Source organism: Rousettus aegyptiacus, unplaced genomic scaffold (assembly GCF_014176215.1).
Source record: "Rousettus aegyptiacus isolate mRouAeg1 unplaced genomic scaffold, mRouAeg1.p scaffold_m13_p_13, whole genome shotgun sequence".
In the NCBI taxonomy this organism is placed as follows: domain Eukaryota; kingdom Metazoa; phylum Chordata; class Mammalia; order Chiroptera; family Pteropodidae; genus Rousettus; species Rousettus aegyptiacus.
This window is the reverse complement of record NW_023416288.1, coordinates 29393567-29407198: the sequence shown is the minus strand read 5'-3', so window position 1 is coordinate 29407198 and position 13632 is coordinate 29393567. Positions and strand designations below refer to the sequence as shown.

The window sequence follows — 13632 nt, the reverse complement described above, 5'->3', positions numbered from 1 at the left end:
TTCATCACTGGCTCTACCTATTCTTTTGTGTTTCTAATTTTTGTCTTATTTTCAATTTCATATCATAGTATGATTGAAGAGAAAGTTCCACGAATTGCTTAAAAGTAAACATTATCTTGTATTTTATATTATAGTGAATTTCATTACTTTACAGTTTCAAAAAGTCTGCTTTTGAAAACTTCATCAATAACAATGTACGTAATATAACCCCAATCATCAATAGACATGTTCCCTACTTTATTCCTCGTTTCTTATCTTAACCAACATGAGCAGTCTTTTTTTTATCTATATGTGAAAATCTTAAAGATGTTCATGGAAATGCTCACTGAATGAAGAATTTTTCTCTCTGTCCCAAATATATTAGCCTGTACTACTATGTTACCAGCCTGTATCTGAGCTTGGCTATCTCGACTGACACCCTGTTAAGTGGAAGTCTGGGAGATTCTTTCCATCGACATAAATGATCTATTGCAATGTACAGACTCATGCATTTTCGTTAACAATGCTCATTATTACAGTTTTCATCTGTAAATTAGTTTGTAGCATTTAAAAGCCAGAGAGTTATATGTTAGTTATTATCCAGACACAGATCTAGAGCTGTTCAACTCCAATAAGAGTAATATGCTATGCATGCCTTAAATTTGTTATAATCCAGAACGCTTTCGAGGCACATGGAAAATTTAAGATTATCTAATATTGGCTAACATTTGCTGAATGCTTACTAAATGCCACTCTTTATGTTAAAAAATGGGCTGTATTATTTAATCTACACAAACACATGAAATAGTCCCATTTGCATTTGAGGAAACTGAGTCTCACTTTGGTAAAGTAAGCTGCCCAAGCCATACACACACATGGTGGCAGAGCCAAGTGCTGATCCTAGACAGTTACATTTCAGAGCCTGTTTTTTTGAACTACTCCCTAATAGTGCCTGGAGGGCTGGATATGGTTTTTCCTTCTTCTTTTTTTTTTTTTTTGGAGCAACAAACAGTACACATGGACACTTATGAAAATATTTTGAATATACACCCATGAACCAAACTTTTCAAATTAAAAAATAGATTGAATTTATAGAACTTAAATACATTTTAAATGAGCTCATTTGATTTTTAAACCGAGAATAATTAATTCTTCAATAAATGAAAGTTGATAAATATCTTTTGATCCTGGACAATGAGTGAAGGGATGTTTAAGCCCCTGAGGAAACAATATTAACTATAATAGCACCAAATAGCCCAGTTTTAACAAAGTGAAATTAGGGAAAGGGATGGAGGATGAATGGAGGGCATGGGTACCAGGGTCAGGGGAGAGCTCCTTGAGGAGGTGCTACCTAGCCTGAGAAGATAGCCAGGGAGCACTGAAGGGGAGAGGGATCCAGATGGCAGGAAGATCCTGTGCAAAGGCCCTGATGTGAGTCTGGTGTGCTAGACAGATGGAAAGACTTGCAAGGCTGGAGCATAATGAACAAAAGGGAGGATTAAGGAGGATGATGGTGACGTGGGAAGTGGAGAGAGGTCATATGTGGTAAGAAGCGACAATGGTATTATATTTATAAGAAGAGAATATTAGACGTAGGGGTGATCTGCCACAGATCGTCAATGATTTGGAAAAATAATTTCTGAAAGAGGTAGTTTCTTTGGTTTATAGACAAATTCTACCAAGTCAGAGAAAAGAGAAAAACAACAGTGAATAAAGACCTATAGATTACATTGTCACATATGACTAAACATAAGTCATTCCTGAAACAAAGTGTACATTAGAAAACTATGCATTAATCAAAGCGGAGATTTATAAACTGCATTTTCATAGCCCTAGGCATTTCTTTTACTTCCTTCATTAAAATACTCTTTTATACAAGTGACTAATTTACACTGAAAAATTCCACACTAAAAATGTGAAGAAATGATAAGAGACAAATAAGATTTTACAGTCTGGTTAGATCCACGCAATTTCTTATGAAACAAGCTGGTACTGAAATTTGGAGACAGAGTGGAGGTGGGAGATGGAATGAGAAAACTTCTTTAGAAGTACTACATTTAAAAACAACTTCGAAGAAAATTATACATCTGTGTCTTGTCACTTTTCACACTGTTTGATTGAAAATGCATCACGTTCTGAGATCGGGAGTTCTACAGAGTTCTTTCTACAAGGGATCTGTTAGAGTTCATGGTATTCTACCAAGTAACAATAAAGTGAGAGGTGAAGAGATCATGGGAAGTTCTTGAAAGTGCCTCTTGGTCTGAAACTTCTTGAGAGAAATATTGAGCAAAAAAAAGCCTAATTATGACTCTCCGGAATCATAAGACTTGGTGTTAAGACAATCAGTGCAATTCCTGGTGACTTGTCTGTGGTCATGAGCCCCATGGTCACCTGGGGCAAGCAGGAGGTTCTATTGGAAAGGAGTAGGAAGAGGAAGAGATGTGTGAGATTCCAGCCATCTCCTCATAAAAACAGAAACAACAACAAAAATATTGTACACCTGAAACTAATTGGATTTTGTTAACCAATGTCACCAAAAGTAAAAAAAAAAAAATAAAAAAAAATGAACTCATATACATAGGAAACATATTGGTAGTTCTTAGAGGTGGGGGTGGGGGTAGGCAAAATGGGTAAAGGTGGTCAAAAGGCACATACTTCCAGTTATAAAATAAGTCCTGAGGATGTAACGTACACTATGGTGACTACGGTTAATAATCCTGTGCATTTAAAAATTGCTAAGAGAGTGGATCTTAAAAGTTCTCACCACAAAATAATGAATTTGTAACTATGTGTGGTGATGAATATTAACTAGATTTACTGTGGTAATCATTTCACAATATGTACAAATATTTAATCGCTATGTTGTATGCCTGAAACTAACATAATGTTATACCTTAATTATATCTCAATAAAATATTTCAGATGTTTTAAAATATCTTTAAATATTTAAATATGCTAAACAGTTCAAAATAAGCTGAATATATTAGCATATATTTTCATATAAGATTGCAAAAGTATTTTGTCATGTGACTTCTGAACTCAGCTTAAGTGTTTGAAAACAGCAACATCCATAACTTTAATGTATACAATATCATCGACAGCTTGTTATAATATCCAGAGTGTCACACACTGAAAAACAGTGTTTCAAGTCCATTACCTCATTTTATTCTCATAATAACTGTGTATGTAGCCCAGCAGATATATTTTATATTATCTCTCTTTGAGAAACAAGAACATCAATAAAACACAGAAAACTCAGTTGGTAGCCAGTTAGACTCAAACTGCAGATCAACTAACTCAAAATCCTGTGTGTTTTTTCTGTATAACTAGCCCAGTGGTTCGCAAAAGCTGGTCCCTAGACCAGGAGTATCATCAGCAGCACCTGGGAACATGGAACTGCAGCTTACGGGCCCCACTACAGACGTTAGGAGTCAGAAATTCTGGGAATGGAGCCCAGTGAGCCTAACAAGGCCCTAGGTGATGCCGATGCCTGTTAGTTTGGAAACCACTGTACTAGACTGAAATGACTCGATGGCCACTGAGAGCAGTATTAGGAAAACTTCCTGTAAGTGGAAAGTACATACTCATGCCCCATAATTTCCTTGGTAACTTCATTAGCCATACATATGCCAATAGATGATTCTCCGTCACACAGATGTGGCTCATATGCTTATGCTACTGGGTACTTAACAAATTATTTGGTTAATGCTTCTTTGTATTGATTTGACCTGTAATGTGAATGGGAAACCAATTATTTTAGTTAGAGGGATCATCACAATTAAGGGTCAGAACCTGTATTCATGGACATTTTGGGCCAAGAAAGACAATCTTTTTTTTTTGTGTGTGAGCTAAAAGCAAAGCCACATTAATAGAATCCACTATTTAAAATTTCTCCTTGATAATGTATTTTCGTTTGTTTTGTATTGTTATTTTATTTTTTACTTTTTTGGGATTCTATTAAATCACTGGAAACATGGAGAGGAAATACAAAATGGAAATTTTAGATACTATCTTTGACTGGGATTTTTAAAACAAGACTTAAAAAAGTAAAATATGATATGTCATTGAATCTAAGACATCATTGATTATAGCATACAGCAATTGTGACCATTTTTAATATACTGCTATGATAATAAAAAGAACATTGCTAATCCAATAATAAAATGCCATCAGATGTAAGAGGCATCCCAATTCAGACTTGTTAAAATATGAAAAGTGCATCTTAGTATCAATGAAATTCAGTACACATTTTAATATACAGTTGCAGCAGGTGTCCTCCCTTGGGGCAAATTCTGCTTACATTTTTTTCTTTTCAAAAGCAATACTGATTTAGCCTTGGTTATCATACAGTTATAGTAATTTTGCTCTTGAAAGTTAAGTAGTAGTCATCCTAGCCTAGGGATTGTTTCATAACATCGGCAACTAAACACAGCAGACAGAAAATATTCTTCTATAATTTGGTATCTGAGTTGTCACGTGGTGTAAGGAAACAGGCAATTGAGCCAGAAAATGCAGGCAGGGTAAAAGTCAAACAATGAGCACTCATTGAATAATCTTTTGGATGTCATTTTAAAATAAAATCATTCTCAAATCTAAGCTTTGTTATTTTTTTTTAATACATTGACTTTTCTTCCTAATTCACTATGTTGCCTCTTAGATACATACATATGTATATATACACACATGTATTTTCTATATATACTATGTTGCATAAGTCATTTATGAATATACATGTCCTACAAATACACTTCCCCCTATCTTTGAAGGATGCCACGTACTTGATGAAGAGTGTAACAAAGAAACTGATATACAGGAATTCTGGGCCAAAGGCTAAGTCCCTGACTGGTTCTTCTGCAGCATGCTCCATAGCAGATAGCAAATATAATCTGCAATCTGTAAGCTCCCATATATTTGAAAAGCTCTGCTTATTTTTTTTTGACTTGGAGAATTTTATTCAGGTAAGAAATTCCTTGTTGGAAAATTCCTGTTTTTATATTCTGTATTTTCATAATTCAGAATATGCTTCTACAGTGATTAAATATTCTATCAATTTATGTGGGATATTTTTAATAGCCCGTTGAGCCAAATGGAAACTATGTTATGCTGGAAGTTACAAGACACGAGATTAAGCTGCGGTTTTTATTCTTTAGCTCTGCGATTTTGAGCAAGTCACTTAATTTTTCTATCACTTTTTAAAAACTTGGAACTGTAAATGGCTGCTAAATCCTCTTTAATAATTTCAGGGTAATGAGGAGTTCGAAGAATACTGTAATAAAAATGTACAAGAAAAAGGTACTTTATCTGTATTATCTCATTTAATCAAAGAAACAGAATGAGTTGATGCAGAAAAGTACCGAGCATAGTGCCTGGCACAGAGAAAACCCTCAGTGATTGCCAGCAGGTATTACTACTCTATCATCAATAACAACAGCACTGCCAGGATGAAATTAATGTTCCCATTCCAGTCAAGAAAACATTTTTCAAGAGGTTCAGTGACATTCCTGTGGTCATTCTCAGGGCCCATGCCAGGGTTATGATTTGTCTACTGGATGACCAGACAGACTGTGCTTTCGACCTCAGGGCTCAGTGTCGGCCACTGAGGAAACCTGTGAACGGATGTCCATTTCAATATAGTTTATAGTTCATAATAGTGGAAACAAAGTGAAGGTCCACTAATAGAAGGAAAGATAAAATATACAACAGTATGTGTCCATAACGGCAAGTACAGCCTATTGAATTGGCTTTCGGTAGAAAATCTAGATTTCAATTTAATTCCCAAAGCACTGCTTGAAAACACCTTAAAATAATATATTTTTAAAATACGTTACAGGACTTCCAGCTTATTTTATTCCTTAAAGTTTGGATGAAACTTGAAGAATATTAGTGTACAACAAAATCCTTTCTGCCAATCTGAACTAGAAAGAAAGAGGGATGCCATATGAAGCATAGAATGGTAAACAGAGGAGGAAAGGGTCGTTGTGTGGGTGTATGTGTTTGTGAGAGACAAGGGGTGTTGACTGCGATTTGAGGAATAGTTAAGGCAGGTAGAAGGCATTCTTTCCTTCTTTAGCTGCCTCCCTCCATGTTTTTAAGGGCTACATACAGAAAAAGAAACAGAAGGCCAGGAGAAAGTAACAGCCAGACAAGAGGAAACCTGTGAACGGATGTCCATTTCAATATAGTTTATAGTTTATAATAGTGGAAACAACGTGAAGGTCCACTAATAGGAGGAAAGATAAAATATACAACAGTATGTGTCCATAATGGCCAAATACATAGAAAATTAAAAGGATACATAAATATTTATGAGCATATGTCGAAACAAAGATATTAAAAGCAAAACAAGTGAGCTTCATAAACTCTATGTACAGAATAATAATTTAATACTTACCTTTTGCTATATATGGTAAATATAAAGCCATACTCACTAAAATAATATTGTATTGTGTGGATATGTAAGTGCATACTAAAAAGAAACACAAATTATGACAGTGGGTAAAAGAGGAAGAGGAATAGGACTTAGGGACAGTGATTAAAGGGGAGTCCACATTCATCTGCAATTTTAATTTCTTTTATAAACAAAAGACAGAGTGAATATAATAAAAATATTTAGCTTTTGCCAATTCTAAATGGTGGAAATTTGTTATATACATCTTTGTGTTATTCTTCCTATCTTAAATCATCCATAATTTAAAATATTTTAATGGATATGTGATTTTAAACAATTTTTTAATTCCCAGATTACACTAGTTTACTCTCGAAAATAATGACATATTGATGTACAAATCCTTGACATGAAGCTTAACAATTGTTTACAATGTCTGCATGCCTTCCAGTTACAATACATGAAGACCAGCCTGCATTGTAAGACATAGCTGCAGTTTTTTCTACATATAAGAAATCTTTGGAAAAACTGAACACTAAATTTTTGTTTTTTAGTGTTTGCCTCAAAGATCAATAACATATAATGGAATAACTATGCCAGGCATAATGTGAGAAGCAAGTTGACAAATAGAGACGAAAACAAAAAACCAAAAACTATACTGTCTCAAAGTACAAATTGTGTGTGTGAGTGTCTGTATAAATTTGAAGTGAAGCCTATCCCCTTCTCAGATTGTTTTTAAAAGCATAACATAAAGTACATAGATAACACAGGAAACTACTATTTTGAAAAAAGCTACCAAAATACAGGGGAAAGTCATGGTATAATAGATGAAATTCTGTGTTAATGCATCAAATAACTAATTGAGCAGCAAGTCTAATATACACCATTAGTTCAAAATAATGATACAAGTGACTAATCACTGGAAATATCTACACAACAGTAAGATGATATGAAAATAGGTGACAGGATCACCTGTTTTACTCATATTTCTATGGTTTGTCACCTACATTTATAATAGGAGGAAAAACATTCATACACCTAATAATGGGCTAGATTAGTAAAATTAATAATGTAATTTTTTCCATTCAATTTCATGAACCCCATGAATTCTATACATGTACTTACGGGTGGTCTGTGAACCCAAATTTAAGAACTTCTGAGATGGAACTATGCCCACCATCTATTCATCTGCCTCCACTTCTAAACTGTTGCTTAAATCAGCTACAGGTTGGAAAATTAACAAGATAATCAAGTATACTAGTAATCATGTAAAGAATTAAACAGAATCTCAGTAGGGGCAAGAAGCTGGGTCTATACATATATAAATGGGCTTTCTGCATTTATTTTTGCATTTCGGAAGTTCTATTTGTTTACTGATTCTTACTTGTGTTTCGATAGCTCAATCACTAAACAAGCATCACTGGAGAACTAATTCTGCATCAGCATATTAATGATGTCACAATCCAAGCACACCTTAATAAACCAAGATGAACTGCACAGCTTTTAGGCAGGTAGGGTGTGAGGTATTCTCATCACAAAATAATAATTCTTTACTGTTTTTTAAAAGCATTGTCATTTATTCCAATTGCTCCCAGAATTATTAAAATGAAGGAATGCATACAAACCTGGAAATGTGAAATGCAGGCACTTCCCTTACTAAGCTAACTTTTAATTGAATGGATATATACTAACTACTTAGAATACTGCACAGCTTCCTAAAACTTCTATCCATTCTCCTCCCAATTTGTTCAAATAAGCCTATGAAATATCTTCCAACGAGTTAAAGTTTTGTGTTGTATATTTTGTGTTCCAATGCACTACCTAAATGCTCAGTCTTTGGTTGAATGTTTAGATGTTAAAATGATATAAACAGTAAAATTCAAAATTATTAACTCATAATGCTTAATCATTTTTTCCTTATGAAGTAGGTATAATGATTATCTTTCTACTCACCCACGTTTTTTGTTGTTGATTAAGAAATTAACTTGATTACAAAATTAGTGAGGAGCAAAGTTGAGATTTAAACATAGATCTTTAGGCATCAAGACTTTTCTGCACTTTCCTTTAATTTTTCATGTTTATTTCAGGTTCATTATTTAAAGGATTTTTTCTCTCACAATCCTGCTTTTCAGAGCAGGGATGAAATTAGCTGTCTCACCATCTAGATGCTCGCAGGTGTTAACAGCTGGGACTCAGTGCTTTTGTCCAAGGCCCAGTGTTACAGTGTAACCAAGACGTCCCCATTTAATAATTACATTCTTTTCATCTATTAAAGGGAAATATTGAACAAGTGACCATTGTCAGAAACACGGGTTTGGGTTAATTAAAATATTATAGGAGATATGAATACATGGTCTAAGACCTAGAGATATGAATGCATGGTCTAAGACCTAAGTCCTAAAATATTATAGTAGACATGAATGCATGATGGAGGGAAAGCAACAACAAAAAAATCGTGAAATCGTAATTCACGTAGCATCAAATATATTGGAAGAAAGAATACAACTTACTTAAAAGAGTTCATCTTAGCTTTACTAATTTAAAAACAACAAAACGTTATTTAGACTATGTAACAGGCACTATGTAACAGGTCTAGCGTCTGAGGTCACGATACAGAAGTATGTAACAGCAGTTAATCTGATGGCAGCAGGATGGGAAGACACTTTGAATAATCAATGCTGCATGATATTCCCCCAATTTCCGCCCTAATCTAAAAGAACTGAAGCAGTTTAAGTGTAAGGCTGATCCTTCAAGAAGTGGCATTTGGTAGGTGTCTTCCAGGCACTCCTTTTCTCCACATCTATTTGCTGTGGCCTGAAATTCTATTATAAGAAGAGAAAGCATTGACTCCACAATTACAGATACATAATAAAAGACGAAACTGCCAAACAGAACCTTCACTTTAGCTGAAATACATTCATTTTATAAAAAAGTATAATCAAGTAATAAATAAAGCATGCAAGTGAATGTGATCAAGTTCTTTTTATGTTTTGATAATGGAGACAAAATTAGAGATATAGGAGAGTCATGGACATTTTCAGGTAGGGGCAGAATCATCAGTGAGAGAAAAACAAGAAAAATAGAGGTAGACTTCACCAAAATGTACTGAGCATGGGCTCAGTCTGTCTTCAACTCTGTGGACAAATAAAATGTTTTGAGCCACACACCTTTATAAACACATGAGGGATGAAACATACATACATTACTAGCAGATGAAGTAGACCAACATAGCCTTATTTGTTTAACGAAGTTTATTTGATAGGACTTATTTGTTGACTGGGTTAGCACTTAACTTCTTGGAGACTTATTTATGGAGGAATGACTAATCAAGGACTTTTTGTGTTTCCCTAGGAACAACTCACAGCTAAGTATGAATTCGTTTATACAGCTATCTGCCCCACAAGAGTGTCAGACAGACATTCACAAAGGTGGGGGGAAGGAATGAGAGGTTCACTAAAAAGGATATAACATTGTGTTAAGGAGATGGTAATTCAAGACTCGAAGATACGTTACTTGATATTTTCCCCAACTATTAGCTATTCTTTACCTGTCAAAATATCACTTGTGTATTTGCTGAGGGAAATGGTTTCTATCTCAACTGTAAAACTACTCTATGTTTATTAAAGAAACATTTTCTATCAGACATGGCTATCATCTTACAATGACTTTTGCATTATTTCAAAGAAAAGGAAAAGTTTTATCCACATGATAAAAGCGATTTGCACATATGAATTCACTACCTGAAGCCAATGAAAGTAGAGAATATATAAATATGTCAAAATGAAGAAAAATATATTTTTTTGTAAGATGAAGTTGAACTAAAGAAGCTTATTATTATTATTTTTAATGATGACGACACTGCAAAGCCAGGGGGTGCTGCAATATGGTAAATTGATTTTATTCAATTTCATTGTTTTAACATGGCACTTAGTTGTCATGCCAACCTTCTTAAACTGTAACCTGAAGACAATTAGATCTAAATGAGAGTATTTTAAAAGATAAACTGATAACTTCAAGGTAAAGTTTGAGGTAGAGTATAGGACAGGACACAAAGATACTTCGGTTTGGGCCTTAATCGTGGTGGTTAATTGAAAAAACAGAATAGATTTTATTAAAAAATTTTTTTCAATATACATATGATTTTAAATTACAAATCTGATTTTTTTTTTTGCTATAGTTTCACAGGAGAGAACACTTAAAACATAAGAAAATGAGAGGAGATGAGAGGAAAAATAGTATTAGCCAAGAATCAACTTTAATTTTAAATCACTTCTATATTCGGGCTGAAACTTTTATCATAGTATCAACCAATTCTTTAAAAAAAAATCAGGTAGCTAATTACATGTTTAAAAACAAACAAAGACACTAGTTGTTTTGACTTAATTTATTCTCTCCTTTCTGAAACATTAAAGTTATTTTTAAAAATTAATTTAAATTCATTTTGTGCTAAGACAACAAAATTTAGCATTTCTGACATGAATATAATCCTCGAAACCACTCTCTAAAATCTCTGAACATTCTACTTGAAGTAGGGGTGAATTCTGACAGAACAGGAAAACATTATAAGAGGAATTTGTTTCTGCAATTTCTACCTACTTTTTATCTTCAGTTTTACCCCATTTCTAGCCTCATTTTGGGACTCCTCTCAAATGAGGGATGACTTCTGGCATAGGACAGAGAAGGCCCAATATTAATTGCCTGTCCAGAACTTTCAAACCAAAGCAATGTAAATGCATCTGCCAGGTGGTTAGAAAGAAAATAAAGAGACCCACAGGTGAGCATTCTGGGGAATAACTACACAGCTACCAGTCAATGGGGCAGCATCTCTAGAAAATATCACTGGAAAGCTCAGGATGAGCATGAGATGATACATACAAATGTTGCTCAGATGTAATGCTCTGTTGTTTTTCATTTAAGTATTATGGGACCAGTCAGCATCTATCACAGATTGTGCTTGTAAAGTTAAGGGTCATAGGCACCAAAATGGCCTCTGCAGTGTGCATCCAAGTTCTCTATTCTCACACATTTTATGTTTTTCTCTTTAGTGGAAAAAGTCCAGTAAAAGTCTTATGGAATTTCATCTAACTACAAATTCAAGATAAGTGCTTTGGTTTTAACCAAATTATTTCAGATGGTAAAATAAATTGTTTTTCTCATCTATGATATATGTGAACTATTTTAGATAGCTAGCTACTACAATCTCTTTGGGTTCTAAGACTTCCTCTTAACACTATATTTTTTCCTTATTAACTGCAAGTACTCGAGAAAGGGCTATTTACTAAATCACTTAAAATTTACATCTGTCTGATTTTCTTGATAAACTAATCACCTAGTAGGGAAGCATATGGCCTGTTGAGTAGAAAAGACACAGCAGAGAAGAAATAGATAAAAAAGAGGTGAGAGTTTGGAAATATTATAGACAAACTTATTCTGGAATAGAAAGCGATGAAGAGCGTCCCCTCAAACGGATAAAGAAACATAACAAAATATAGGTCTTAGTTCATTGTACTGAAGTTAACAAGAGGTAGAAACCATGTTTCTTATGTCTATGACTAAAATAAACCATGCTACTATGACATCTGATATTTGATCTTGATTTGGCAAAAAAAAAAAAATGAACAAACAAACAAGCAAACAAAAAGGTTAATTCTGCAAAGTAGAGTTGTTATAACTTGCCCCCCTCGGCTGGATGAAAGACCCAAATATAGGCATTCCTTCTTCCTGAGGGAGCTTCTTGGTTTTAATAACAAGGAACACCTTTTCTAGATTTCCATCTTTGTTCCATATGTTTTCTATTGTTTGGGTTTCTCTCGATTTAGGGTGCAAGCTCTTTTTTTTTTCCTTTAATTAGGCTAAACTGTTCACCTATCTTGACTCGAATGGACTTTATTTCTAGTGGAAAGACTGACTTCCATTGAGTGCATTCCATGAAGAAAGAAAAAGTCATAAAGATATCTGATATAACTGAACACCTCTCTATTCAATTTTACCAAAATTGTGAATTATTATGTTTTGTCTAAGTTTGTGGAGTTGCTTCTTTTAGTATGTTTTCAATAAACAACATGGCACTAAGAACTCTGGGTAAATAATAGATGTTAAAAATAGCTACTACCTAACAATGTTACTGGAACAATTAGAGTACAGAAAACTCACATGAGATGCCAACTAAAAATAAAGGTTGGCACGATGCTGGGTCTTTGGTTCTTTTTAAACTAATAAAATGCGCTCGATCCAAATTTATCTTGCTCACTTAAAACTATTCAGGTTGTTTTTGATTTCTTTGCTTTCAAATCCTCCTCCTACCCCAGTAACAAAAACACAATAGTTAATCTTATTCTTTGTGTAATTTTACATTTTTCCTTCCCTTTTTTAGATATCTAAAGTGCCAACAAACATTTGTATGTGTGGAATGCATATCTATATATATTTATATATCACTATATAATACAGGTATATATCTTGTTTTCATACTTGGAGAACACAGACATTATTCTTAAAGAAAGCTTCTTTCTAGCTAGATTGTGTTAGTCACATAATTCGAATGCAATATAATACAAAATTCATTTGTTCGTTTGGTGTCTAGGTACTAAGGAACACAGCCAAAACATTAACCTTTACAATACAACAGAAGATCCCAAAAGTTGTCCAAAGACACATACAGAGCCTTCCTGCACAGGGAACCACGTTTTGTATCCAAGCCGAACAGCATAGCATTACTAGGAAAAAGCTATTTTTACTCCATGTACAATGGAATAAAATTGGTGACTTCTATTCTCTTTGTAAAAAGCCCAGTAACTTTTGTAGGCTCACGACTTTTCAAAGTTATTCAACATATTTCAAATAGAAGCCCTATCACTTCTGCCTTTAAATACCAAAGTGGGACTCCTGAAAAACATAAAGGTTCTGAAATGTCCCATCAAGTCCACCAAAGGAAACAAATTAACTTTGTTTTTCTAAAAGGCTGATTTCTACAAAGAGCTGAATCTTGACAGAATCGTAAACACCATGTGAATCATTTTCAAAAGTCACACCTAAGTTTACTAGACACATGTCAAAGGCGCTATCTATTTTAAAGACCTAAAAGAGGTAATTACGTGGTAGCATTTCATAAAGCCCTAACGGATATACTTACATTTTGCTGTCACTTTGTATCCTCCCAGAGGAGGGGCATGGCCTTCTAACGCATCAAATCCAGCGGAAACTAGGACCATGTCTGGATCAAACTCTTTGGCCACAGGCATCACTACAGCCCTGCACAGTAAAAAGGC

At 34.2% G+C, this 13632-nt stretch overlaps 1 protein-coding gene across 17 annotated transcripts in view; it reads right to left on the bottom strand.

The window, feature by feature from the left end:
* Positions 1–13632, bottom strand: part of HDAC9 (histone deacetylase 9) — an 824368-nt gene that overhangs the window by 114724 nt on the left and 696012 nt on the right. For all 17 annotated transcript variants that reach the window (XM_016139429.2, XM_036231088.1, XM_016139430.2 and 14 more), the window contains one exon: positions 13497–13615. In XM_016139429.2, coding sequence (XP_015994915.2) covers positions 13497–13615 — 119 coding nt within the window. The remainder of the gene's footprint in view (positions 1–13496; positions 13616–13632) is intronic.